This window comes from Eurytemora carolleeae, unplaced genomic scaffold, assembly GCF_000591075.1.
Source record: "Eurytemora carolleeae unplaced genomic scaffold, Eaff_2.0 scaffold1405, whole genome shotgun sequence".
Classification (NCBI taxonomy): Eukaryota; Metazoa; Arthropoda; class Copepoda; order Calanoida; family Temoridae; genus Eurytemora; species Eurytemora carolleeae.
In genome coordinates this window covers 29,451-56,601 of record NW_019397292.1, presented here as the reverse complement: position 1 = coordinate 56,601, position 27,151 = coordinate 29,451, and the positions used below count along the sequence as shown (strand labels likewise).

The following is a 27,151-nucleotide window of genomic DNA, read 5'->3' as shown; positions in this document are numbered from 1 at the left end:
AAGTGTACGTCATTATTGATTTTTGTACAGGAAGTGCACTGCATTATTAATTTATGTACAATAAGTGTACGTCATTATTGATTTATGTATTGGAAATGTATTGCATGATTGATTCATGTACGAGGGGTCAAAAATGGTCAATTATATTGCCAACCCGACCATTATGGAAGCCAGAATCAGACTAAAGTTTTAAATCTTCAAGAAAGTTTGGCGGATTTTTGTTATTAAAATTGCGAGTTTCCTATGATTCAAATCAAAAAATATTTTTATCATTTTGACCTTTTGTCGTTTGACCCTTTGTCGCACTTTTGACCCTTTGTCGTTTGACCCAGTGTCGTTTGACCCTTTGTCGTTTGACCCTGGGTCGTTTGACCCTTTGTCGGTGAATCATGTACAGGAAGTGTATTTCAATAATGATTTATGCACAGGAAAAGTATTGTATTATTGACTTATATACAGGAAGTGGACTGCATTATTGATTAATGCACAGGAAGTGTATGTCAATATTGGTTTATGTACAGGAAGTGTACTGCATGATTGAGAGTGTACTGCTGTACTACCTGCTTCTAGTCCCCGCCAGTGTTCCCGTAATCCTGTTCTTCTCGTACTTCTCCTGGCTGGGCTGGCAGATGTTTGTAAACAACTAGTGTGCATCAAGCAGGTTTAAATACTTTTAAAAAGGGACTGTAAACGTAATTTCAAGTGACCCTATGTGCGAATACACAATGGCAACCTTGCAAATTAAGTAAAATTACTAAGAAAAACTTGAGTTTTTGGTCTAGTAAGTGCATTTATTTTAGCATTTTATGTATTTTGCATGCTTTCTATAGCAATTAAATTAAGCCATTTCTGACAATTTTTATTTTAAGTCACATCTGATTATTTTTTTAAGGATAAATATGGACTTAACGAGATGTACTCTGGAAAAGCAAGGTGCCGAGGCCAGACTTTATTCTGGAATATTCCTTGACCAGGAGGTTATGGTCAAGGAAAGGTTAGTTTGCCTACTTTTAACTTAGAAATATTTAAGTGTGTAAACCTTCCAGTGTTGAAGGATACGATCTAAATGCAGTGCTACAAATACTTTCTTTTTGTTGTCTTGAATCCCTGGATTTCAGATTTTCGTACAGAATTAGCATTGTCTTTTTATGAAAGGAAGGGTGTCTCTACGGAATGATGATTGATTGCTTGTTCGTTTGTTTGCTTGTTTTGTTTGTTTGTTTGTTTGTTTGTTTGGTGCAGGGGGTCCCATAAAACTTAAGAAAAGGGAGATGACGCAACTGCTAGACTCAAGTTATAATTTTAGTTAGTCGAATGAACACTTAATACTGACCTTTAATGCTACTGGTAAATCTATTTACTTTATAACAACATCAAATACACAAGATTTCAATAAATGTCGTCTTCCTCTTCCAGAGTTTGATTGAATTTTTTTATTAACCTGGTAATATAATACTTTTTAAGATTCAGCAAGAAATACCGGCATCCTGCGCTTGATGCCGCGCTTACTAAGGATCGACATAGAGCAGAATGTCGGGCATTGCTCAAAGTAAGATTTTTATTCAACTACTGAGCAAAAATAATCTTATAGAGTTAATTTTTATAAATTTTATGTGTTTTTATAATATTCGGAGGCGGGGGAGATGTTTTTGTTACCTTATCTGAATACTGATATTTGAAAATTCTTCTTGACAGGGTTTTTATTTGTTGCTCTGTGTAAACTTTTCTAAAACATTGTGAACAAATTTTAAAAAACATGAAACCGTGTATTTTTTATAGTGCAAGGGACTGGGTGTACCAGTACCCACGATGTTCTTGTGTGATAACGAAACCAATATTATCGTTATGGAGAGATTAATCAACACTAAAACAGCCAGGCACCTCATTAAGAAAACTCATCATTTCTCATTCAAGGAATAATGGATACTCTGGAATAGGAACTTGACTTTTAAGCTCAAGCTATGACTTTAAAAAGTCAAATGAACATGAGGCACAGATATTTTGCAATGTAAACAGACCGATTTCACCAAGTAATTCAATAATTTAGTAGTAAAACTATTTGCTTTGTAGGAACATCAAATGCACTTCAGTGTTGCTAGAATATCGTCTTCTTATTTCAACGTGTTCTGGTAATCACTGTATATTTCCAAGAAAAAAAAGTTTGACATCAATTCACCCTTTTGGAATCATATTACCTAAATTTCATATATTTTCCCCTATAAACATCATATTTCCCCTTTATAAGCAAGTGACACCCTAAAACTTACATCTCTGTGGGAAAAAGTTTTTTTTTCAAGAAAATCTATAACTCTCAATATTGAAGTCTTGATTTGTTTTTTTCTGAAGCACTTTATATTTATTTTTTCAATGAATCTCTTTGATTCTACTTGATGATTCGATTCAGGGATTGCATTAATAAAATGTTGGATGAGAAGGATGAAGCTAGTTTAGGAAACATCTTTAATTTCAAATATTTACATATTGTATGGGGCTCTATCCTTCTAATCACTCGTCATGTCTTTGTGAGATTTCCACTCCCATCATTGGTTAGACTAATGTTATCATAACCATCGGAGTACTCGATGATATTTATTTATTCTAAAACAAAACCTATCAAGTTTTTTTTTAAATTCAACGTAATTTGACATTTTACTTTCTATATACTCTTTCTTTACCATTAATTCTGAAATAAAATTTGATTGTTAAAAAGAAAAAATTGCCTCTGATATTGGAACAATGGTGGCTAAACTGCACGCCGGAGGTAATAAAAACATATTATTAACTTTGTTGTAAAATATATAAAATTTAAATTTATGATGATTATAATTAAAGGGACTTTGAGCATAATTTCAAATGACCCTCCATGCAAAGATTGCAATGCCTGATTTACGACGGTACCTTAAACTGATAAAAAATGTGGAATATATCGTCATTTTTCTTACTCAAAAAGTGTTTTATTCCGGTAGTTTCTCAATTGCTTCTTTTAAGGAAGAAGTGCGCATGTCACTTTCGCAGAAAAACCTCAAATGAAAATTATCAGATTGATATCTAATTCATACTTGATCAGACAACGATCTTAAAGGTACCATTGTAAATCGGGCATTTACATCTTTCCATGGCGTGTAACTTGAAATTAGTACTTTAGATGTTTCATGTTCAGGTCTCATTCACGGAGATATAACCACCTCTAATATTATGGTTCACGCTCAGGGAAACCTTTTTTTCATTGATTTTGGTCTCAGGTAATTTTATTCAAAAACAACGATAGAAACCCCTTAACATTTGTATAATTCCCTTATCTATACTTTAGAAGTATGTTTAAGTGAGACTGCATAAAGAAGGGGTATGTCCGATTCACAACGGTTCTCTTCAAAAATTCTGTCTGGGGGACAAAAAGGAGTATATCAGTGTATTCTATCTGGAAAAGAGTAAAATTCTGAAAAATTACTTCATTGTCTCTGCAGCTTAAGTTTTGTTTTAGAGAAAGTAATTAATTTCGGCTGGTTTATGAACATCTAATTCACCCTTTATCTGATTAAAAGAGGACCCTTGTGAACAAGACATGTGACTCTGTAAATGAAGGATCACTTGAACTCACGTGTACAGTCCCTTTAATTTCTAGTTTTCAAGACGGTGTAGCCGAGGATAAAGGAGTGGATCTATATGTCCTGGAACGAGCTTTTATCAGGGAAACTTAACAATTTTAAATATTAGTAGTTTTTGAAGCAGAGAAGTAGTATTCGCTACGAGGGGTGTTGGAGAAGTGAGGTTGGACGTATGTAGTGTTGAGAAAGACTTTGGAAGAGAACAGGTGTTGGTGTAGAAAACATGTGCAGTACGGTGCCGCGTACTGCAGGTTGATACAAAGATGGAGACAGCGGCTAAACCAGTAGTCGTCTTCACAATGCTGAACTAACTGGCATTTCTTATCAGTTTCCTTAACAAAAATGTTTAAAAAATATATTGAATTGATAAGTTAATGTACTGCAGTACACATCCAAATACGGAGGAACTGTTCCAAACTGTTCTGACGGCCTACACCAAAGCTGTCGGTAGCCAGGGATATTTTGAGCTAATTTTACTAAATGTTCGATTGATTGATTGAAAGAAACTTATGAAATCTATGAAATGTTTATCAATAAAACTTTTTTCTATGAAATATTGGCTCATTTGGAATTGACTTAACTGACTTGAATGGATTAATTTGATTTGAGCTCATTTAAATCAATTTAAATCACCGTCCATTCATAAAATACTAACTCATATTGTTCTATTCCACGTTATAAATTGATGAGAACTAAATATTAAAAGGATTTTTTACGTGAACAAGCTAGTATCAAATATTAAACAGGCGTCAGAAATATTGAAGAAGTTTGAAGAAATCCGCCAACGTGGCCGAAAACGAACTATGCTGGGATAGCTGTACACTTGATTGATTTTTTTCAGAAGAATGTCACTCGGCTTCGATGCCGAGACGTGGCCGGTTGTCTTGGATACATTGACGGAAAAACTAAAGAAAATAAATCTCCCGCATCAAATTAACAACATCAAGACATTTGAGGGAAAGGTAAAAAAAATTAGATGACAATGTTCAAGTTTTAAAATTTTGCAGTTTAGTCTTTAGAATATTATTTCTGGCTCTTATATCTATTTTGTTCAAGGTTTCTAAGGCCCGTGAAAACATAACAATCAGACAGAAGATTGCAACCTACATCAGGTATATTCAATAATTCATTGTTATTAAATCAGGTATATTCAATTATTCATTGTTATTTAATTAGGTACATTCAATTATTTATTGTTATTTAATCAAATATTATCAAATTTCCTGTCACAGCACACAAATACATGATCAATATTCTCATTTAGTAAGTGTAGTGAGGTCCATCATTTTAAGAACGGAACTGCGGCCTCAAGACTTCGAGATCAGGTTTGAATTTTTTTATAGTAAATCTTTTAAGGTGTAAAATATGGATTTTCAGGGAAATGAGAAGTTTAAGCGGAAAGATAACGCCGGCGCTTTAAAACTGTACACAGAAAGCATAATCTGCGCCCCTGAGTATGGACCGGAGTTGTCCCTGGCGTACGGAAACCGGTCTGCTGCCTTGTTTCACTGTGGGGAGTACCGTGCCGCCCTGGACGATGTACAGATGGCGTTGAAGTGCAAATATCCGAAGAATATTGAATACAAGATTCTTCAACGGAAAGCTCAGTGTCTTTTACGCCTAGGTTCCTACGCGGAGGCCGTTGAGGTAGGATTTTTTATTTACTCTAGATTTAAAAGCAAGAAGAGAAACAGACAGCTTCCAAAAAGGGCCTGATATTCTTTATTTAACTATTCATTTATCGTGTAGGTGTTGAATAGCTGTCAAGCTGGTGTTGATGCGGCCAAGTTATCTGATGAAAAGAAGATTTCTGTTATGAAAGATGTGAACGCTATGGTGCTCGAGCTTGAGGGCCTTCTTAACAGGACAAACTCAACTGAAAGGTTTGTCAGGAGGAGGGGGGGGGTAGGATGCTTGAGAATTTTCTTTAAAATCGTTTCCCCTTTATCCCTAAAGCTTCTGAAGTTCTGAATAGTTATTAAAATGTGTATACACACCGACTTGGTAAAAATTGTATTAAATTTACTAGATGCATAAAGAAATAAATTTAACATTGACTGTTTAGGGACCAGACTAACGACCCAAGTCCTTTGTTCGTCAATTCTTCACTTCCAAATGCGTCGCCGAAGGTATTCATTTTTAATAAAAATAACATTGAATTAACATTGAAATCTACACGGCACAGACATTAAAACTAAAAAATGTCACTTATTTAACAAAACTCAGACACAATCTGCTACAAATAGTAGTGCAAAAAATCTCAACAATTATTATTACAAGTCTTTAAAGTCTGCTCCAAATTGTATCTTAGTCCCAAAATCTGCTACCTAGTCGGTTAAACCCTCCACAAAATGTCGAAATGAACTAGTATGAACTAGCTGAAGTGCTTGGCGTTGCCCATAGAAGTAAAAAATCCAAAATCGAAATTTCTCAAAAAAAAATATTCAGCTCATCGATCCAGCCGTTAGGGCAGCTATATATGATCGAAGAGCTTTATTTTACATTAGCTGAAGTTCCCAGCGTTGCCCGTTTAATTTTCTTTTTAATTTTGAAAAAAAATTAAAAAATTGTCCGTGTGGGTTTCCTCATCAATTTTCGCCCATTCGGTCCAGCCGTTTGGCCAGCTGTAGCTAACATAGTACAAACAAATATATATGAACGAAAAGAATTATTATTATTATATTACCAAACACAATTCGCACTATAGGCTTCTAAAAAAACTGATTTAAGATTCTAACAAATGCGTAATTTTGTTGAGAAATTGTCGAATTTGCTAATTTATACAATTTACAATATTTATATACTGATTAGTGATTATGTCTATGTGCGGTATTTCTGTTGTCAAGTCGAGAACTTTCCAAAATATATTATTTTAAAAGAAAACATTTTAAATATTAATTATTTTTGTTCAAGTTAGCATTAAAGAGTTCAGAGGAGAAAATCAAGGGAAGATTTGTGATAACATCGCAAAGTATTGAAGAAGGAGAACTACTGTTTAGGAAATTCATCAATGTTATTTCATCAAATAATTTAAACCAAACGTTTTTGACACAAGGAGAGATTTATTGTTTTTCAATGATAAAACATGGGTCAGAATTTTTGTTTAAACTGTTAGAGAATATGTCAACAAAAGTACTTTACATTCTATTTTCGTTTAAACTGTTAGAGAATATGTCAACAAAAGTATTTTTCATTCTATTTTCGTTTAAACTGTTAGAGAATATGTCAACAAAAGTACTTTCCATTCTATTTTCTCCAGAAATCATTCCCCCTCCTCCCCCTTCCTTTATAATTTTTAACCCTGATACATTAAAAAGAGAGAAAAACTTCCCAGTCGCTGTCCTTTTTTTACCCTCTCTCCCTCCCTACCCAATCTTCCCATATTCTGCTAAATATATGCCCATGAAAGAATATAGCACAGAATGCAATATCAAAACACAATTGTCCTAATGTGAACTGGTGAATTTTGTTTATAGTGAAGAGCCATATAGTAGTGTACTGCTACCAGAGCAGTACAGTACACACTGTCATCATTGTTACAGGTTACACTTTAATTGTAATTTTTCATCAATTTTTCTTTTAAGTTCCAGTACAAATATTATAGATTTGGCTTAAATATTTCTGGGAGAAATTGTTTAAAATTACTGATATTTTATAGAACTTTTTTGTTATCCAAATTTTCCCTGCTTTTTTTCTTCAGAAAACTTGAGGCACCTATGCCCTGTAAGAAATGTACACAGCCACGTTACTGCAGGTAGTGAATTATCATTTATCGTTTGACGTTTGTCGTTTGTCGTTTGTCGTTTGTCGTTTGTCATTTGTCATTATATTAAGTAATGCGTGTGTGGAGGAAGGATGGCAAGAGTATCACCAGTATGAGTGCGGTCAACTTGATCTTCTGCACTCCATAGGTAGCAATTCAACTATTAAAGGGATTGTTTTACAGTTCGAACTGAGCTTTACTTGACAAAAAATCTATTAATGAATTTTAATGTTTGTTGGTTTGTATCCAATCAACGCCAAAACGGCTAACCGGCTTAGTTTTTGTGGTATTTACATGACTAAGGAAGCCTGGTTTATAGCAGGTCAAAATTGCAAAATTTTTCCTAGAAAAAATGTGAATAAATTCTTTTCTAGAAGACAAATCCGCGAAGAAGATGTAAAGAAAGTCCGGTTTTTTTGCCACTCAAAATTGCAAAATTTTTCCTTCAAAAAATTAAATGTATTTTTTTTCTCGGAATTACAAATCTACGGAATTTTTAGCTTTGTAAGAATTAACATTGTTTGTTGTTTTAAATTTTTTAATCAGAAGTAAGATCACTTTATGGAAAACCGAACAAAATGATATTTTATTTCTCTTCAAATTTAAAAATTCGTAGGTATTGGTCACTTAGCTGTGCGAACTGTTCTTGTGACTGGATTGGAGAAACTGGTTAATATCAAGCAATCAATTAAGTAAACACATTGTGAAAAAATTAATTCATTATGGTTTAAAAAAAGGGTTCTTTCAGTAGGTACTATAAAACTAGAAAATAGAAATTCAACTATCACTTACCGTTTATTTTAATCAGAAAAAAATCAGATTTTTCATATTTTTGTTTGTTAGAATACTAATTCAAATTTATTTTTGTTTAATTTAGGGCAGAAAATTCTAAATATTAGTTAAATAAATTTGATTTTGTTTGAATGAAGGGAAACTTCTTTTGGGGGTCTTTTACGATCTTTTTCATTTAATTTCATTTCATGTTTGACTAAGGGGAGAAAATTCTGAATGTTAGTCAAAATTTTATTTTTAATTAAGGGGAGAAAATTTTGAATATTCCAACGATGATGAATACAGCCGAGTTTTCAGTCTGACCCATCATGTTGACAAGATGCAGGTAGTTTTCTCCAAAATGTCATTGTTGGCTTTTGTTTGTGCTTTTTTTATAAAATATAAAAAGAAAAGGGTGGGTAAAAATAGGGCAGATTGGTCTGGACATTCGTTCAAATGGTGATTTGTTGAAGAGGGGGGGGGGGGGCAATTTTTCAAGAAAATCAATGGCTAAAATTCGGTTTACTTTTTGTTTCGTTATTTTTACTAAAGCTGAAAACGTAACACAAACTAAAGGAAAGTTAAATTCAAACCTTAAGTCCCTCGTCAAATTCTGATTTAGTAAATTCATTTCAGGATTCGACATGGTTTGTAGAATGTCCCTAAAACCCGAATCTTATTTTATTTTTTTTTGTTTGGTCTGAACAATTGCTCAGATTTATTGGAATACATAAAATGCATAAGGAACCAAAAAAATCTTACACTAAACTTTGTTTACTTTGTCTGGTTTGAACATTTGGTCAGAATACTTGATCACTATTCACTATGAATTTATGAATTTATGAAATTTGTTCTGATTTAATGGAGAACATAAATGTTGAGGAAGATGAATGTTTCCAGTACACAGTGACCGCTGCCCTCCTTGCAACCTTCCTCACCAAGAAGAGCAAGTTTATCTTCCCAACTAAATCTCCCTCCCAGCAGACAGAAGATGATACAGATGAGGACCTAGGTACTTTTCTTACATATTTTCTATTTTTAGTTAATCATTAGTTAATCATGTAAAATTGTAAAAGGTAAAAACAATGTTTTAAAATTTTTAGTAACACTTTTAATAAAAAAAAACATGAATAATTTATCACAACGTATTTTAATTGAAATTTTTGAAGAAAATGATTAAATTTAGTGAATTATATCGGTGGATTGGTACTCCGGCATCTATGTCAACTGGTCGGAAATGCTCATGCAATAACAGAGCTAAGAGAGAGTGAGAATGGAGATGTACAGCAGGTTGGTAAAATTGATTTCAAATACTTGTATATATATTTATATGTCAGCTATAGCTGGCCAAACAGCTGAACCGAATGGGCTTATTTTTTTGAGGGAACTCTTGAGTAACATTTCTATTTTTTTCAAAATTTAAATTTTTTTTCTTTTAAAAATTGATTTAAAAAAAATTCGATTTTGAAAATATTCCGCGGCCAGCGCCGGGCACTTTAGTCAGTATATATATTATATTATAGCTAGTATATATTTTATCTAGGTTCGGTTAGCTACAGCAATATATCCCAGTGCCAGCATGATGAATCATAGTTGTGTAACAACAATCATAAACCAATTCAAGGGACGCCGTCTTTTAGTCCGTGCAACCAGAAGCCTGCAGCCCGGTGACCAGGTAGGTCGTTTTTTTGTCCGTGCTACCAGAAGCCTGCAGCCCAATGACCAGGTAGGTCGTCTTTTAGTCCCTGCAACCAGAAGTCTACAGCTCGGTGACCAGGTAGGTCGTCTTTTAGTCCATGCAACCAAAAGCCTACAGCCCGGTGACCAGGTAGGTCGTCTTTTAGTCTGTGCAACCAGAAGCCTACAGCCCGGTGACCAGGTAGGTTGTCTTTTTGCCCGTGCGAAAAGAAGCCTGCAGCCCTGTGACCAGGTAGGTCGGCTTCTAGTCCAAGTAACCAGAACTCTACAATCTGGTGACCAGGTAGGTCGTCTTCTAGTCCATGAACACCAGAAGCCTACAGCTCGATAACCATGTAAGTCGTCTTCTAGTCCGTGCAACCAGGAGCCTCCAGCCTGATGACCAGATAGGTCGTCTTCTAGTTTAAGTAACCTTGAATCTACAGACTGGTTACCAGGTAGGTTGTCTTTAATTACAAGCAACCAGGAGGAACCTCTAACCTGGTGACCAGGTAGGTCGTCTTCTAGTCCGTGCAACCAGGAGCCTACAGCTGGGTGACCAGGTAGGTCGTCGTACAAGCAACCAGGAACCTTGAACCCGTTGACCAGGTAGGTTGTCTTCTAATCCTTGCAACCAGGAGCCTACAGCCAGGTGAGCAGGTAGGTCGTCTTTAAGTACAAGCAATCAGCAACCTCGAACCCGTTGACCAGGTAGGTCCTACACTAGTCCAAGCAACCAAGAACCTCCATTGAAAACAACCAAAAGCTTGTAAAAAATCTATATTGTTACTTTGCCATGAATTTTTGCGTAAAGTTACGAATGATTAATTTTTGCATCTTAATGCTTTATGTTAATTAACTGTTTAGGTAACAAACTGTTATGGTCCGCACTATAGAAGACATGCATATCAAGAGAGACAAGACATGTTACTCAATCAATATAAATTCAGGTTAGTTTCTAGAAAGCATGGTATATTAGGGATATATTCCCTCCTCCACCCAGGGGAGTATATTCTTACTTTCCCCTCCCCCCTCTCAAAATTCAGCTATACTGAGTCTCATTTCCCAATTGTATTTTAAGTTCTGATTGAAGAGATAAAAAGAATCTGTCAGAACCTTTATTGTAACGCAGGCAAAACTGCTTGGACTTATAGACAGCTCAGTGTCAAACAAGATTTTAAATATTTTTTTTTTAAATTATAATTATTTTTATCTGCTAGTTTTGGCTCACACAGGAAACTATTCCAAATCTTTTTTTCGTTAATAGCAATATCATGTTTTTCCCCCATTTTAAAAGTTATTCTGTTACCTAAATACATGACTGATAAGGGCTTAAAAAGTTTCAAAAAAATTTGGGGGTCCTGGTTTTTGACATTTTTAGGGCACCAAAACACTCCATTGTACAACAAAAATTCAAAAATTTTCGCCGCAAGGAATGGCTCTGCCTCCCCTCAAACCCCCGTGCCACGGCAAACTTGCGCGGGGTGCATCACCCTGTAAAAAAACCTGATGTTTTAAAAATATGATGTAAAAAGGGGGGGGGGAGGCATATGAATCTCAGAACTAATATACACCCCTTACCCTGGGTAAGTGGGTAAAAATGACTCAATGACTGTAAATTAAAGGTAACTATCAAGGTGAGTGATTCAAAATGACTTAAAATAAGTGATTTAATGGCAAAATAGCTAGTTTGGGTAAAAAGCCAAAAAAAAAATGTTACCCTTCGGGGAAAGAAATCCTGGACAGTAATTCCAGTGGATGCCTCCATATATTTAAAAAAAATAATTTTTTGCTTCAGTTAAATAGGAAGTGCACTCAGGCAATAATTATTTTTAGGGGTTTGAATTAAAACTTTCTTTTTAACCTAAAAACAGCAATTTGCTTTATTTTTACTTTTTTAAAACATAATTTTTTCATGTAATTCAATATACTGCAGTTTTGCACCCCGCAATCATTATAGTTCGACCCTTAATTCATTGAATGATTTGTTGTCTGCAAATGATAATAATAGTTGATAATAATCCTTGGTTTAGATGTATGTGCGAAGCATGCGCGGATCTGAAGGAAAGGAATTTCATGAAAAAGTTTGAGGCCAGAAGATGTAATTTCTGTGATGGATCTGTGATAGGTAAACTTATAGGGTTGACTTATGATACTTGCCAGGGGGGGGGGGATAATTGAATAATTGCGTGAATTTGATCAATTTTATGTCGAAACCATGAGCAGCTTGAGAGTGGAGAGTGTGTAAGCAAGATTTGCAATTTTATTTTATTCTATTCCTAGAAATCGAAATGAAAGAGTTCGAAGGTGCAGCTGCTCTCTCTTCTTGCGCTCCTAAATTTTCCAGGGGAACGGTTTTTTACCAACGGAGCCTCTTTTCCAATTCATTTTGCTTTGCTTGAAGACTGCTGCTTCTGAGCAGTAGAGAAAAGGTGGTATGTCGCATGATTCCCATAAGCATTTAGCTACTATTGCTCTGTCTAGGACACAGGTTCATGATTGAGTATGTATAGTTTGTTGCTCTTCTTACTATAATTTCTTCCTATTTTCCAATGATTGACCTATCCTTAAATTGGATCTGAACCCCTAAGTACTTAGCAATTAATACTTCTTCTATTGTTTCTTCTTCAACCGTACATGACACATCCATTGGGCATTAGTTTAAATGTATGTCTTTGTTACCAACAATTTCATTTGCATAACATTACAAAATTCTGTTACTATGTTTAATACATTAATACATTCACCCTTTTAGAGTACAGTAATGATAAATTGTATGCAAAGAATAGAGTTGTTAGTGTTAATGTCCAAATTCTACTCCTAACTTGGGGTTGTGTAGGGCTGTCCCTAAGAAGGGGATGTATAATGATAAACTACAACCTTGTTTCACCTCTTGTGTGAAATAGATTGGATCAGATAATCCTTGTGCTTACACAGTCATTAAAGTACATGGACCTGATTAGTGATTCCACTTAAACTCCAAATCCAATATTTCGTAATTTGGTGTAAGTTCCCTTCATACGTTGTCATACGCCTTTTCAATGAATGCCAGAGATATTGTATTATGTTTCCTTTTCGATGCTTTCAAAGCTACTGGGATCATGAATACAAAATCAACTGTTGGCCGTTTCTTTAAAATCATACTCTTTCACATATTGTATTCATTCTATTATGCACTACCTTTATCAATACACTTAAAACTACATTAGATTCAGTGAGTGGTCTTTTTTTCCGACACATCTAATGATGGTTTCCTTTTTAAAAAAATTTGTGTCATCTTACCAATTTGTATGATTTCTGGTACACGTCCTTCTCATATAACAAGATCTGTCAATAGTTGTATCTCTTTTTCACTAGATGCTTGTAAGCATTGCTGCACACACCCTGTCTACCCCTGACGCCTTATTTTAACTTCTTAAAATCTTTTACTATAAATACCGGTTGATAGATCTCTTTTTCATACTCAAATTTCTCTCTTTCCTTTGGTATCAATTTTTTTAATTTGTTTTTGTTATTACCGTAACCTTCTTGATTATTAGTTTTCCTCTTTGACATGAACAGTTATGATTTTTGTCCCAGTGCCATTTTAGCCACTTTTCTTACTATTGGTTCTTTTAACATTAGACCATCTGTAACCAGTTCTCCTTCTGCGTCTGTTATTGATGAAAGTAAGCCTTTCTTCTTTAAAGTTTGGTGAGCTACTCTCCAAAAGTTCTCTGTTCTCCGTGTTTCCCTTGTATGTTTTTTGTTTCCCTTTGACATAGCAAGTTCCATATTCATCCTCTTATCAGATTTAAAGGGTATGGTTTTGAATTTAATGTGACTCTCTTTTTAATTAAGTTTGGTGAGCTACTCTCCAATAGTTCTCTGTTTTCCGTGTTTCCCTTGTATGTTTTTTGTTTGCCTTTGACAGAGCAAGTTCCATTTTCATCCTCTTATCAGATTTAAAGGGTATGGTTTTGAATTTGATGTGACTCTCTTTTTAATTAAGGGCCAATTAAAATTACGGCTTCACTTCACAATTGTTATCTGATCTTATAGATAAAGATGACTGTCCAATTTTTTATAATTGTACACTGTACAGTTTACACTGTACAGCCTTGAAATTTGTTTTATATATTTAGATGAGACCTGTACTACCTGTGATAAACAAATGAAAACCTCTGAAGATTATGTAAGATGCTTTTTTTACACAATAGTATTATTTGAAGGTTGGTTTGTTTTTATCCAAAGGTTAAAAGTAGAAATTGCCGAGCCGATTGGGTTCAAATCCTAATCTATTCTCAACAAGTGTTTATTCATATTAGAAAAACTTTATTTTGGGTTTATGAACAAGATTACAATTCTTTCAAATGTTTAAAGTAATCCTGATATTTTTTTTAGTTCTTGAAAAAATAAAAATCCATTAGGGAGATGTATTAAAATTTTTTTTTGGCAACAAACAAATGATAGGTCACAACAAATGGTATTATGGCTCAAATTTGTGAGCAGATTGAAAAACTTCAGAATAATAGGCCTATTTAGCACTTTATTCATGGGTCCTGAGCATCATCAAATAACTAAAATTGAAAAAATCTAAAGAATAAATCTGAAAAACCCAGATGCATAGAAGCCTCACAAGCAATCCCTAAACCTTATGATTTGATTTGATTTATGTTTTAGGATGCTGAAATATATTCGATTTTTGTTTTAGGATACTGAAATAGATTTGATTTATTTTTTAGGATACTGAAATAGATTTGATTTATGTTTTAGGATACTGAAATAGATTTGATTTATGTTTTAGGATACTGAAATAGATTTGATTTATGTTTTAGGATGCTGAAATAGATGGAATAGTTGGTGAACTGTTGAACTGTGGGATACAGGATACACCAGGAGAAAGGAATCGTATTCAACGATTAGAGAAGAGTGAACGCAGACTCAGCAATATTCTTTACAAGCATAACTCTCATCTTGCCAGAGTTAGGTAGTTTGTCACCCGTTTTTAGATCCTGGCATTTTCTCTTGAAATATCATTAACTATTGAGAGAAATTTTCTTTTAACTTATTATTTACTATGTTTTCTTTACAATAAAAGGGGTGTCAGTTTTTCATCTGCTAAAGGTTTTTTCCATCCGCCACCATCTCTCTTCTCCCTCCGCCATATTTCAATCTTTTTCATCATTATGTTTTTTTCCCATCAATATTTTTTCGTCCAATTTTTATCTTTGCAGACATTATAACATAAACACAAACATGCATAATTTAATATTTTTACTTTACTTTTTATTGATTTGATCTGATTTTATATGTTTAGAGATATGTTGGCTCGAGCATATTCTGATGAAGGAGAGTATAGTTTAGCAGCAGAACTCACAAGGTATAGTTTAGCAGCAGAACTCACAAGGTATAGTTTAGGAGCAGAACTAACAAGGTATAGTTTAGCAGCAGAACTAACAAGGTATAGTTTAGCAGCAGAACTAACAAGGTAAAGTTTAGCAGCAGAACTAACAAGGTATAGTTTAGCAGCAGAACTAACAAGGTATAGTTTAGCAGCAGAACTAACAAGGCATGGTTTAGAAGCAGAACAAACAATGTATAGTTTAGCAGCAGAACTAACAAGATATAGTTTAGAATCAGAACTAACAAGTTATAGTTTAGCAGCAGAACTAACAAGGTATAGTTTAGGAGCAGAACTAACAAGATATAGTTTAGCGGCAGAACTAACAATGTATAGTTTAGGAGCAGAACTAACAAGGTATAGTTTAGGAACAGAACTGACAAGGTATAAGGTAAGGGGGTATTAGTTAATCGATTGTTTATAGCATTGTTAGCAAGTACGCTGAAAGGTAGTGTAAGCGTAATTTCAAGTGACCCTCCATGCAAAGATGCCAATACCCGATTCATAAGTGTAATGGTTAATGTGTTCAAACCACTACAATCCAGATGTAAATCTTAGGAAATTTGAGATCAATCATTTGCTACCATGGGGTAGGCTGTCCACAAATATTTCAAGTGTACCGTTGTAAATCGGACAAATCTCTCTTTGCATGGTGGTTCACTTAAAATAACGTTTACTCTCCCTTCAAGGTTTTCTTTAAAAAATGAAAATATTTAGGAAATGTTTGGGAACAGTATCTGAAAGATATGGAACTAAATCTATAGAAGTTGGCCATGAACTCCTCAAATATACAGATCTAGTTTTCGCCCAGGTAGAATTAAGGCACTTCGCGCCCCTGTTTTTTCTCGAAGTTGTAGCTGTTAAAGCCTTTTATATTGTTTTATTCCAGATTGTTACAACCGTAACAATTGTTTTATTCCGCATTGTTACAACTGTAACAATTGTTTTATTCCGCATTGTTACAACTGTAACAATTGTTTTATTCCGCATTGTTACAACTGTAACAATTGTTTTATTCCACATTGTTACAACGTTTACAATTGTTTTATTCCACATTGTTACAACTTTAACAACTGTTTTATTCCACATTGTTACAACTGTAACAATTGTCTTATTACACATTGTTACAACTGTAACAATTGTTTTATTCCACATTGTTTAAACCGTTACAATTGTTTTATTCCACATTGTTACAACTGTAACAATTGTTTTATTCCACATTGTTACAACTGTAACAACTGTTTTATTCCACATTGTTACAACTGTAACAATTGTCTTATTACACATTGTTACAACTGTAACAATTGTTTTATTCCACATTGTTTAAACCGTTACAATTGTTTTATTCCACATTGTTACAACGGTAACAATTGTTTTATTCCACATTGTTACAACGGTAACAATTGTTTTATTCCACATTGTTACAACTGTAACAATTGTTTTATTCTACATTGTTTAAACCGTTACAATTGTTTTATTCCACATTGTTACAACTGTAACAATTGTTTTATTCCACATTGTTACAACTGTAACAATTGTCTTATTACACATTGTTACAACTGTAACAATTGTTTTATTCTACATTGTTTAAACCGTTACAATTGTTTTATTCCACATTGTTACAACTGTAACAATTGTTTTATTCCACATTGTTACAACTGTAACAATTGTTTTATTCCACATTGTTTAAACCGTTACAAATATTGTTTTATTCTACATTGTTACAACCGTTAATAATATTGTTTTTTTTTCACATTAATGTATCCATTAAATGTTCCTTACTTAACTTAAAATATTAAAACCAAGCAAGGAATATTCTTGTGGTTCTATCAAAATTAAAGGCAAACTGGATTAGTGGGTTATTAGTTATGATTGGACATCCAAACAATAAAAGAGACAGACGAACAGAGATTATTTTTATATATATTTAGTTTATTCACTTCGAATCATGGCGTGTGGGACGTGGGTGTAGTACGTCCCTAAAAGTTTAATATGATTTGATTTGATTTGATATACATATAGATTATAGAGTAATACAGATTACTGAATCTTTTTCTTTCTAAACAAGTTATTTTCCCTAGTTGAACAATGGAGAACAGTTAGATCCTATACTTCTTATACAATCTCTGACCGAGGTAATGTTTACTCTTTTTTATGTAATAAAGGGACAATTCATGTATCATGTATAACAGGGTAAGAAGAATGTAATGATGATTGAATTGGAATTTTCTTAAGATGTTAATTTAGAGAGTGATAAAAAAAATCTTGGCATGCTCTGTTCAACTCAAGGTTAAAACTTTTGTATTGTTAATATCTTTTGGGGCCAAGAGATTAAGCTAATACATAATATCTTATGAATATATCTAAAAGTCCAACCAATCAGAGCCTTGCTAAATCTGTTGGGGCCCAAAACCCTCCATGAAAACTGTGGATTTCACTGACCCATGGGGGGGGGGGGGGGGTAAGCACCCATTTCCCCACATGAATACGCCTCTGAAAAGTTCACCGCTCTGTTAAAGTATATGTACATTTTTCTAATAAATTTATTTTGTTAAGGCCCGTGATATATTTGCACTTAACTACGGGGAAAACTGCAAATTTGTTGCGGAGCTGAACCAGAAACTGAGCCTGCTTAACCAACCTTAATCTCATCGCCGCACATCTCCGATTTTGGTGACAAAAAGCGTTGATTTATCCGATTTGGAGAGAAATAGAACCCAGAATTTAGAATTCTGGATAAAGGTTCTTTATTTCAGATTGTAGAAAATGGCGGAAAGGCTTCGGGTGGTGCTGGATGAGTGTATCCGGAGTAATGATAAGACAGGGATACTGAGGTTGGTTGAGCTGCTCCGGGACTTTGGGTTAGCTCAGATATTTGGCTCCGTTCTCTCCGCTCAGGACAGAGATTCTAAAACTCAAACCTTGATCAGGAAAACAATTCAAAAATCATTTATATTATGATTTAAAATAATGTCTTTTTAGGTTTTCTCCAAAAATAAATGAAATGTTACTGTAAAAGTAACAATTGTTTAGTGATTTTTACAAGACTTAAAATTGAATTGCTTTGTTTGCAGTGATTTGATAAAACTACCAGATCGTTTGTCTAATATACTGGCAGGGGTAGATATACCCCCTCAACTCCACCCAAACATCTTTACATCAATCATTCTCTCAAACTTAGGAATCTTTTTTTTAAACAAGTTTGTACAATCTCGCTTAAACACTTTATTAGCTCTAACTCTTAAAGTTGTATGATCCTTTCCGGTACAACATGTACTGTATTGTATATGATTTCAGTCGTACTGTCCAGTCTGGACTACCCAGTGTAAAGTCGACCCAAAAAAGTGCGGTGAAAACAGATAATTTCTTAAAGGGACTGTATGCGTTATTTTATTTACCTTTCCATCCATTTTAAGAGGAAGGGACATCCCCGATTTACATCGGTACCCTTGAAAGCTTTGTCTAAAAGCTGAGTCTGCGGGAAATATCAGAATAGTAAACCCTTTAAACCTAGAAACACAACAGTATCTTCACACATTTGTGATAATATCAAGGTTTCATGGGTATTGGGTACCGTTGTGAATCAGGTATTGCTATCTTTGCATGGAGGGTTACTTGAAATTACGCTTACAGTCCCTTTACCTGTCTTTTCTGTACCATGTGACACATATTTCAGGTGTCTTTTCTTTGAACATTTCTCTATTACAGATTTTCTCTTTCATTTTAAAAACAAAGAAATCCTGGTTCAGCTGTATCTATATCTAATACAAAACCCGGAGATGTCTCCTTGAACCCTGAACATATCTCCTTCCTTCTCTCTAAACTATTCCTAAACTACAAGGAGCAGGTTCCTAAACCTCTCCATAATTTTTTCAGGTAGCTCTATAGTCTAGATCCAAACATAGAAAAAAATTTAAAAACAGGAAGTTTTTCAGATTTTAAAATTCTTCCATTTTGTTTCTTCAGATTTTGCCTTGGTTGGATAGACGAGGGAGGAACTGAAAATCCACCAAATCTCATCCAGAGAATATTCTCCTGTCTAGATTTACCAACCCTGGAGAAATGCTTCCTATCCGCCCTGGACCTGGAGAATCCTTCTGATATATTCGTCCTTCTCGGCCCAGTTTTCAACCAGGAGAAAACTTTCAAAATTATTGAAAACAATTTGTTCCTGAGGTAAATGTTTATAGAACATAAATGGGTTCGATTATTGAGCAATATTTTCTATGGAGGATTTCTTGTAAACTTTTATATGATTAAGTTACATAATTCAGGATTCTCTTGACCGACTTGCCTCAAATTTTGATTGGGGGTACTCGGGAAGCATGGTTTAAGTTTTCTAATTTGAGTTGATGAACTTTGAAAGGGAAAGTTTAGTTTGCTGGCAAAGTTAAGTTTCCAAGTTAGCGTAATTCAGGGTTACCCACAAAGGATGTAAGAATGAGTCTGTAAAGACGACCTGGAACTTATAAAATATGACGACTACAAGGTTAAATTAAGTCTTCTGTCTTAAATATTATATTTTATTTGCCTATTTATTGACATGGCATCGAAATAAACCAGTTTACAGTTGTAGAGAATCCTAAATATAAGTTAGTACACAATATAAATTCTGCACAGTCTCATCCTTTGTGCGTAACCCTGTAACGTTCCAGCCATATCTAGATAGTAACGGATATCGATATATATAAGTTAGTACACAATATAAATTCTGCACAGTCTCACCCTTTGTGCGTAACCCTGTAATTTTCCAGCCATATCTCGTTTGTAACGGATATCGATATATATCTAGAGGGATAAAAGTCGAGGATAAACTGAAGAACCTGGTTGGATATCTACACATTGTAGATACAGATTTGATATCCAAGATTTTAAGCAGAGCGCTTCTTCTCTTTGTGGATCAGATATACGTTGACCATGGTGAATACAGGTATATATATCTATATACATCTATATATACTTTGCTTGTTTGTAACCGATAAACGCCATAACTGCTGAACCGATCGTACCCAAATTTTTGTGGGACCCCACATGACCACAGGGAAAGTTTACAAAAATTGTCATCAACAATTTTTTATCAAAAGTAAAGTTAGCATAGTTTCTAATATTTCAACAAATTCTTTTAAGCTTCTAGAAAATTATAGGGAAAAGGGTCTTGCGATCTTATAAATAATTTATTTGAGAGAAGAGTTTTTTGTTGAATTTTTTGTTATTTATTGACTTTTCCCTCATCTACATGTTAAACCCTTATTTTTTCTTAAATTAGTATTTTAAAAAATACATTCTGATTTTTTTTTTTGAATTTTCAAACCTATATTTGATGGTCCAGGGATCAGTTGATATTGTGTAAACTTATTTGCTGTTGTTTCTCTTTCTCTACTGAATACCAGATTCATCAGGTAAGGAGGGAGATGAAAGGAGGAGTGAGAATTAGAGATTGAGGGGGTAGTTTGGGGGAATTCAGGATGTAAAAACCCCCTAGACCAAAATAGCCCAATCGTGACAGGGCTTTGAAGGTTCTGGTAAAACTATATTTACTTTATTTTTATTTCTGACATCAGCAAATACAAGTTTGCTAGGTCTTAACTGTTTCTTCCTATTCTGTAGTTTCACTTTAGGTAACACTTTATCAAGTAAAATTGGATTTTTGAAGAAAAAAAATTTAGAATTTTTTTAGGCTATGTTACTCCAGGGTATCCAATTCCATGGATTCACTGAAAAATGTCATTCGATTTGGTCCAGCCGTTTAGCCAGCTATAGCTAACTTTTATTTTTTTAATTTGAAGCTGGTTCTTTATATATAAATGCCCAAATTTATATATAATTAAGCTAGCTGAGAGCTTTATCGCAAATATCTATTGTAGATGAAAGCTAGAACAATGCTGCTGATAACTAAAGGGACAGTACACTGGTTTGATTCTATTCCAGCTAAACGTAATCTAGGTAAATGATAAGGTATATTCCCCCCCCCTCTTTTAGAAAATCTTAATTTTGTCCAGAAGTTGTAATATGTGTGTGTTTGCGTGTAGCGAAACATTTTTCCGAATTTCTTTTCTGAATTCACAATTTGGAAAATAAACGATTTTTAGGTAAAAAGTTTTAAAAAGAGCCCCATTTTACAGTTTTAAATTCCGATAAAGTGATCACCCCTGTAAATGATTGATAAAGGGTTGATATGTGTGGGGGGGGGGGGGGGGGAATCGGCGAATAGGCGCATCTTAATGATTTTTGTTAAAATAACGGAACACTCAAAATTTGCAAAATTTTAAGGTTAAAAATTTTAGAAATTGTGTCAAGGTTTTCGGTTCTAAAGTGCAACCAATATCATATCATATGTTATTAAATATTCAATTTTTAGCAAAATTGATTTTTAATACGAAGAACTTCAAAGTTCTTTGTATATTCTCTGAGTCGCAATCATATATATACTTTGCTTGTCTGTCTCTCTGTTTCTATCCATTAAACGTCAAAACATCTGAACCGATCGGGCCCAAATTTTGTGTTTAAGACTTTTAATGACCCCAGGGAAGGTTTATGAATGATCAAACGTTCAAATATTTGCCTCCGGCAACATTTTATATTCAATAAGTTTTGAAAATCAGGATTTTTTTCCTCTTTTTTTGCCAATTTTTATGCTGATGAGCCATTCAGAGATTAGAAAGTTTTTTTATCATCTCACATTTTTTAACTGCATATTTTGGTTGATATTTTGCCCCTCGTATCCGGATCCATGGAATAGATCTGCATATTTTGGGGATCCGGAGCCGTGAAGTGGGGATCCAACGGATTCTAAGCACTGATTTTTTTGCTGGGATGATGGTTGAAAGGTTCTGTTGTGAATAGGTATGATAATCTTTAAATGAAGGTCCACTTTAAAATACGGCGACTATCCATTTAACAGTGCATTATCTAAACTGTCTCCTGATCAGGGATGATAATGGTTCTCGTGATCCTGACAAGGTTAGGAGAGGATAAGGTTCCTGATTGGGAGATCCAGGATCAAGATATGTTGACAAAATTCAAACTTTTAGCCTCGCCAGATACAGGGAAGAAGGTAGTTTTATATTAATGTTCAATTTTAAATACAATATTTTTCAGTTGTGCAATTTATTGCACATGAATCATGAAAGAAAACGTCTAGACGCCCCTGGATTGGGTTAACACCTAACCAATCCATATTTGACGTTAACAAATATATAATTACTTATTAGGGGATCTGATACTGCCAAACATCAAGTAAATTATCAAAACCAGAAACATTTCAAAAATAAAATTGATGCAACTTTGCATAGTCTATTTATTTTTAAAGGGATAGGAGAGGGTTAATTTTTTTAGATTGAAAAATCTTTTTGTCAAGTGTTGACAAAATTGTTGAATGTATAAAATTACTTTTTTAGACCAGGTCAACTTTATCAAGTTCTCAAGTTCTCTCTGAGTGGAGAGATATTCTGTGTTCTTCAGCTTCTGGTAATTCTTCTTCCTCTTCTTCTTCCTCCACCATTGTACCTGCTGTACCTGCTGTACCTGCTATACCTGCTATACCTGCACAAAGACCTGTGATAAAAAACTGTAATGCTAATCCACTGCTTAGCAAGGTAATAATCGATTCAAATGATCAAATTATGACTTGTGGATTGTCTTTCCAATTTTCATGTAAAAGTTTTAGTTTTCTCTGATTCGTGGTTTTTCAGCTCGGTTTATTTTTTAGTCCGTAATTTGCTCTTTTATAATTCATAATCGAATTCCTGCTTAACATCCTTTTTGACTCTGCTGTTCAGAAAGTAGAAGTCCTCGATTCGGATGATGAAGATGAAGATGATGATCTACCTGCTTTTAATATGAGTAATGATACTAAAGTTGAAGAAAGGGAAAAGAAAATCTACTATTTGAGAGACGCCATTGATGAAATTGCTAACCCAGAAAGGTATTGAATTATTAACATCTGTTTCCGACGAATAACTTTATGATTTAAATACAGAATTGATTACTGTTGACATGATGGCATGATGGCATGATAACATTATTATATGATGATAAAAAGATGACAAAATGACATGATGCCATGAAAGGTATTGAAATAAGAACATCTGTTTTCGACGAAAATCTTTATGATAAAAACAGCTTTTAAATTGATTTCTGTTGACATGATGACGTGATGACTTGATGACATGATGACATGAGAACATGAGGACATGATGATATGATGACATGATGACATGATGACATGATGACATGATGTCATAATGACATGATGTCATCTTGAAATGACAACATGATGAAAAGATGACATGATAACATATTGACATGATGACATGGCAACATGATGAAAAGATGACAGGATGACATGACAACATGTTGACAGGATGACATTATAACATGATGACATAATGACATGATGACAGAATTTACATGATTATTCTCCTGTTTAGTGACTATGCAGAGCACTGTTTATCTATTTTGCCTGATTTATGTACGCGGCATCTGAAGCATGAAGATCCTGCGCTAGTGCAGCATTTAATAAAGGAAATATTCTCCTTCAACACATTTTAACTTTATTGTAAATAGACTGTCATTGTTATTTAATTTAATCCTTCATTTAACGAGGAGTAAACTGAATTTCAAACATTTATCTGATAAATATTGCGGAAGATATCGTCCGTTTTTTAGCTTCAATAGAGGTTAGCTCTGAAAATGCCTACATTGTTTTCCTGTAGTAGAAATACGCAAGTCACTGATGTAGAGAAACCACAACTAAAATAATCAGATTTCAAAATTCTCAACATGAACATCTTTATCTAGTTCAAAATTCTCAACATGAATATCTTTATCTAGTTCAAAATTCTCAACATGAACATCCTTATCTAGTTCATACTTGATCATACAAAGCTTTCAAGGGTACAGTGTGTATCGGAATTATAATTCTATAAATAGATGAACGCTTGCAATCATGGTTTCAGGCCCTTCAAGTACTCAATTCATTTTATTGAAAACTTGAATTTTCAAATCACATCTGATTTAGCGCTCTAGAACAAGTTACAGTAGTACCCACAAATAATAAGTCTTTCATGACGACCTGAAACTTTTTAAATTTAACGAACTAAATTTAATCTTTAAATGATAAACTAGGATTTGTCAAAGAAAGGATTGCAATGACTGTAGGGAATTATGAATACACGAATGAATACTGAAGGAATTGCGTATAGTCGCCACAGAATGTTTAATCATTGTGGGTATATGATGTGTGCAATTTACTGGAATTTTGTAGCAAATGAATGCTTTTTTTACCATGTCTCTTCATTTATAAAAAGACTGAAGTTGAGAAATGCTGGCTGTAGGTGGTTTTATTCTCCCAAAACCGGTTTGGTTCGGCAGAGTGGACTAAACTAAGGCAAGTATACAGCAAAACTTTATCAAACTAGTTTTTTTTTCATGTTGGATCTTCCCAAACTTTGATTTTCATCTTTAAATTTTTAGATTTAATCGCATCATATACCAGGAATATTATCCGGGTTTATTTTTGTACTTCAAAAGGGGACTGGCTCCTTGATTTCAACAAAACATCCATTTTATTTATTTTTTACTAAAGCCTTTTTTTGGTTCTTCCGAGGAAATGAGAAACCCGACCCATGAGGACCCCATTTAGATTTATTTCACTGATTGGTAAATCAGCTAGTAAAAACCATATATTTAAACGTTAATCTGAGTTATAATAAGGAATATGTCGTCTGTTTTATTTAAAAGATAAATAATGTCGTCAACATTCACTTATATAGAGAAATTAAATGCATTTTTCGAAATTTATTATTTTTACAATAAATTAAAGACATTTTCAACATTTTTGCTCAAACTAAGGTTTAAAGGGTACCATTGTGTTCTTGGTACGTAATTCAAATGAAAAGTCACTCAAATTCACGTTCACAGTCCCTTTTAATGTTGTAAGTCGTGTTTTATTCCCTTCCTTTGTGTTCAGGGAGTCAGCTATGCTCTCTGTTGTTGAAACTAAACCTGTAGAGTCCGCTAGATGTCTCATTCCAGCTTTTTATGATAAAAACAATCCACTGGATACAAGGTAGGCTAAACACCTGAACAATTGCCCAAGGGAGTATAATTATCTGGAGGGAATTTTATTTTTATGATTTTGGTAGAAAATAAAAAAAATTGAACATCAAAAGTCACCTGTTTTCATTCTTTTTGATACTTATTACCCAAAAATGCATTGTTTTTCTCCTAAAAATCATTTATTTTATTTATATAGAGTAAAGCGCGCCTTTATAATAATTTTTCATATGTGCGTAATTATGATTAAACTAAGGTTCACGTTACTCAAAGATCTACAGATCCTAATTGGTCAACAAAGAGTTATAATGGATAGCAGCAATGTTGCACTAAACATAAATCTTTACAACTTTTATAAGATATGTTTCTTCATATTTTGTTTCCTTATGACTTATTAGTGTGATTGAAAATGTTGTATGATTTCTCTTTGAAATTTCCAGAAGTTTAAAAGCTAAAATTTTTGGTCCAATAAGGTTGCAAAGATATACCATTAGAATAGTTGATTTTGTGGCAAAGACTCAGTTCCTTTATAAAATGAAATTTTCGCAAAATAAGGTTTTCTTAAATATTGTTTTTGTAAACTTTATTTAGATTGCACAGTTTTACTTCAGTTGTTAATTAAAGATATTTTATCATATATGCACACAGGTTATTATAGTAAATTGCATAATTACTACAATTGAGCACAGGGCAGCTATTAATAAAAACTATAATAAATCAAATAATTTATTTTTGAAATTTTTTTTTACCAATATGTGTTGTTAATAACTTGCTGTCAATGAATTAATTGTATAAATTTAGCAAAGTTATGTCCTCGTTATTTAACTATACAATTATATTTATGAATTTATTTTCTTGATTTTAATTCTAATAGATAAAATGTTTGTATTCAAGATTAGAATAAAGAAGAAGATAAGGATGGAAGTACATTGAAATAAAAAAAATTATATTTTATAATTCCATTAAATTTCTACCAAATTGTGTCAACAGACCTAAACAATAAATTTGATTATAGTCTGTGGTTACTAACAAAGAGATATTATATATATAGAACTATGTCGAAATAATATAAATTCTCAATTAATTTATTTTTGCACTTTGATAATAACACTTGATAATTGATAAAATCGTCCTTAACACTTGATAATTGAGAAAATCGTCCTTAACACTTAATAATTGATAAGATCGTCCTTAACACTTGATAATTGATAAAATCGTCCTTTACACTTGATAATTGATAAAATCGTCCTTAACACTTGATAATTGATAAAATCGTCCTTAACACTTGATANGCCCCCCCCCCCCTCCATCATCATTTATCCTCCTTTCCGACTACCCCTAATTTTCCCTCTCCTATCCTCCACTTTCCCCCTCCTTGCCCCATCATCAATTTAGCATCATTTGATCAATATTTTAAAATTCTTGACATTATTATTTTGCTTAGATAAGAGACCACAGTGTTTAGTTTTCCCAGGCTTAAAAACTTATTTATTAAAACTACGCTTCAAGAATGAAGAGAGCTTGGTGCACCAACTTTTCTATGAATAATAAGTGATCTTTTTCTAAAAGATTTTTTAATAACAGCAGCATACGTAATAAATTTGCACAATTTCTTCTAGGTTGACGAGTTCAACATTCGATTGATTTTTTCAGTTCTAAAAGTGAAAACATTTCAAAATAATAAAATTTGAATCCTGATCGGTCATTTTACAGGGTTACCCACAAAGGATAAGACCTTAATGATGACCAGTAACTCTTCGTAATATAATAATCGTAAGTCTGAGCTGGGTTTTCTGCCTTCAACATAATTAATAATTTACAAACTATAATTGAATTTGAAAAGAAAGAACGGGAACCATAAGCATTAGATTTAAGACTGAACAATTTCTGTTACAG

General features: G+C 33.5%; 3 protein-coding genes across 4 annotated transcripts; all 3 read left to right on the top strand.

Moving 5' to 3' along the window:
* Positions 1–571: 571 nt before the first annotated feature.
* Positions 572–4,448, top strand: LOC111713311 (TP53-regulating kinase). Its single transcript, XM_023488148.1, has 10 exons — positions 572–661; positions 893–994; positions 1,465–1,549; positions 1,780–1,919; positions 2,384–2,451; positions 2,711–2,761; positions 3,161–3,242; positions 3,623–3,688; positions 3,991–4,060; positions 4,352–4,448. Exons 2-10 carry the CDS (start codon positions 900–902, stop codon positions 4,418–4,420), a joined length of 726 nt encoding a protein of 241 aa, XP_023343916.1. The 5' UTR covers positions 572–661; positions 893–899; the 3' UTR covers positions 4,421–4,448.
* Positions 4,440–17,956, top strand: LOC111713313 (SET and MYND domain-containing protein 4). Of its 2 annotated transcripts, none has more exons than XM_023488150.1 (23): positions 4,440–4,567; positions 4,662–4,717; positions 4,870–4,930; positions 4,983–5,252; positions 5,355–5,488; positions 5,671–5,734; positions 6,519–6,604; positions 7,082–7,147; positions 7,306–7,359; positions 7,440–7,516; positions 7,985–8,060; positions 8,407–8,485; positions 9,040–9,151; positions 9,326–9,429; positions 9,683–9,814; positions 10,684–10,766; positions 11,850–11,944; positions 13,941–13,990; positions 14,634–14,785; positions 15,116–15,178; positions 15,917–16,010; positions 17,281–17,334; positions 17,756–17,956. In XM_023488150.1, exons 1-23 carry the CDS (start codon positions 4,451–4,453, stop codon positions 17,843–17,845), a joined length of 2,169 nt encoding a protein of 722 aa, XP_023343918.1. In that variant the 5' UTR covers positions 4,440–4,450; the 3' UTR covers positions 17,846–17,956. The 2 variants fall into 2 exon arrangements, with proteins under 2 accessions (XP_023343918.1, XP_023343917.1); XM_023488149.1 differs by having other exon boundaries at positions 9,022–9,151.
* On the top strand, positions 17,949–25,272 carry LOC111713314 (uncharacterized). Its single transcript, XM_023488151.1, has 13 exons — positions 17,949–18,129; positions 18,274–18,380; positions 18,949–19,075; positions 19,166–19,375; positions 19,992–20,129; positions 20,529–20,598; positions 21,064–21,142; positions 22,129–22,253; positions 22,597–22,794; positions 22,978–23,123; positions 23,629–23,722; positions 24,535–24,587; positions 25,170–25,272. The coding sequence occupies exons 1-13, from the start codon at positions 17,966–17,968 to the stop codon at positions 25,270–25,272; spliced, it is 1,614 nt and encodes a 537-aa protein (XP_023343919.1). The 5' UTR covers positions 17,949–17,965.
* The last annotated feature ends 1,879 nt before the right edge of the window (positions 25,273–27,151 follow it).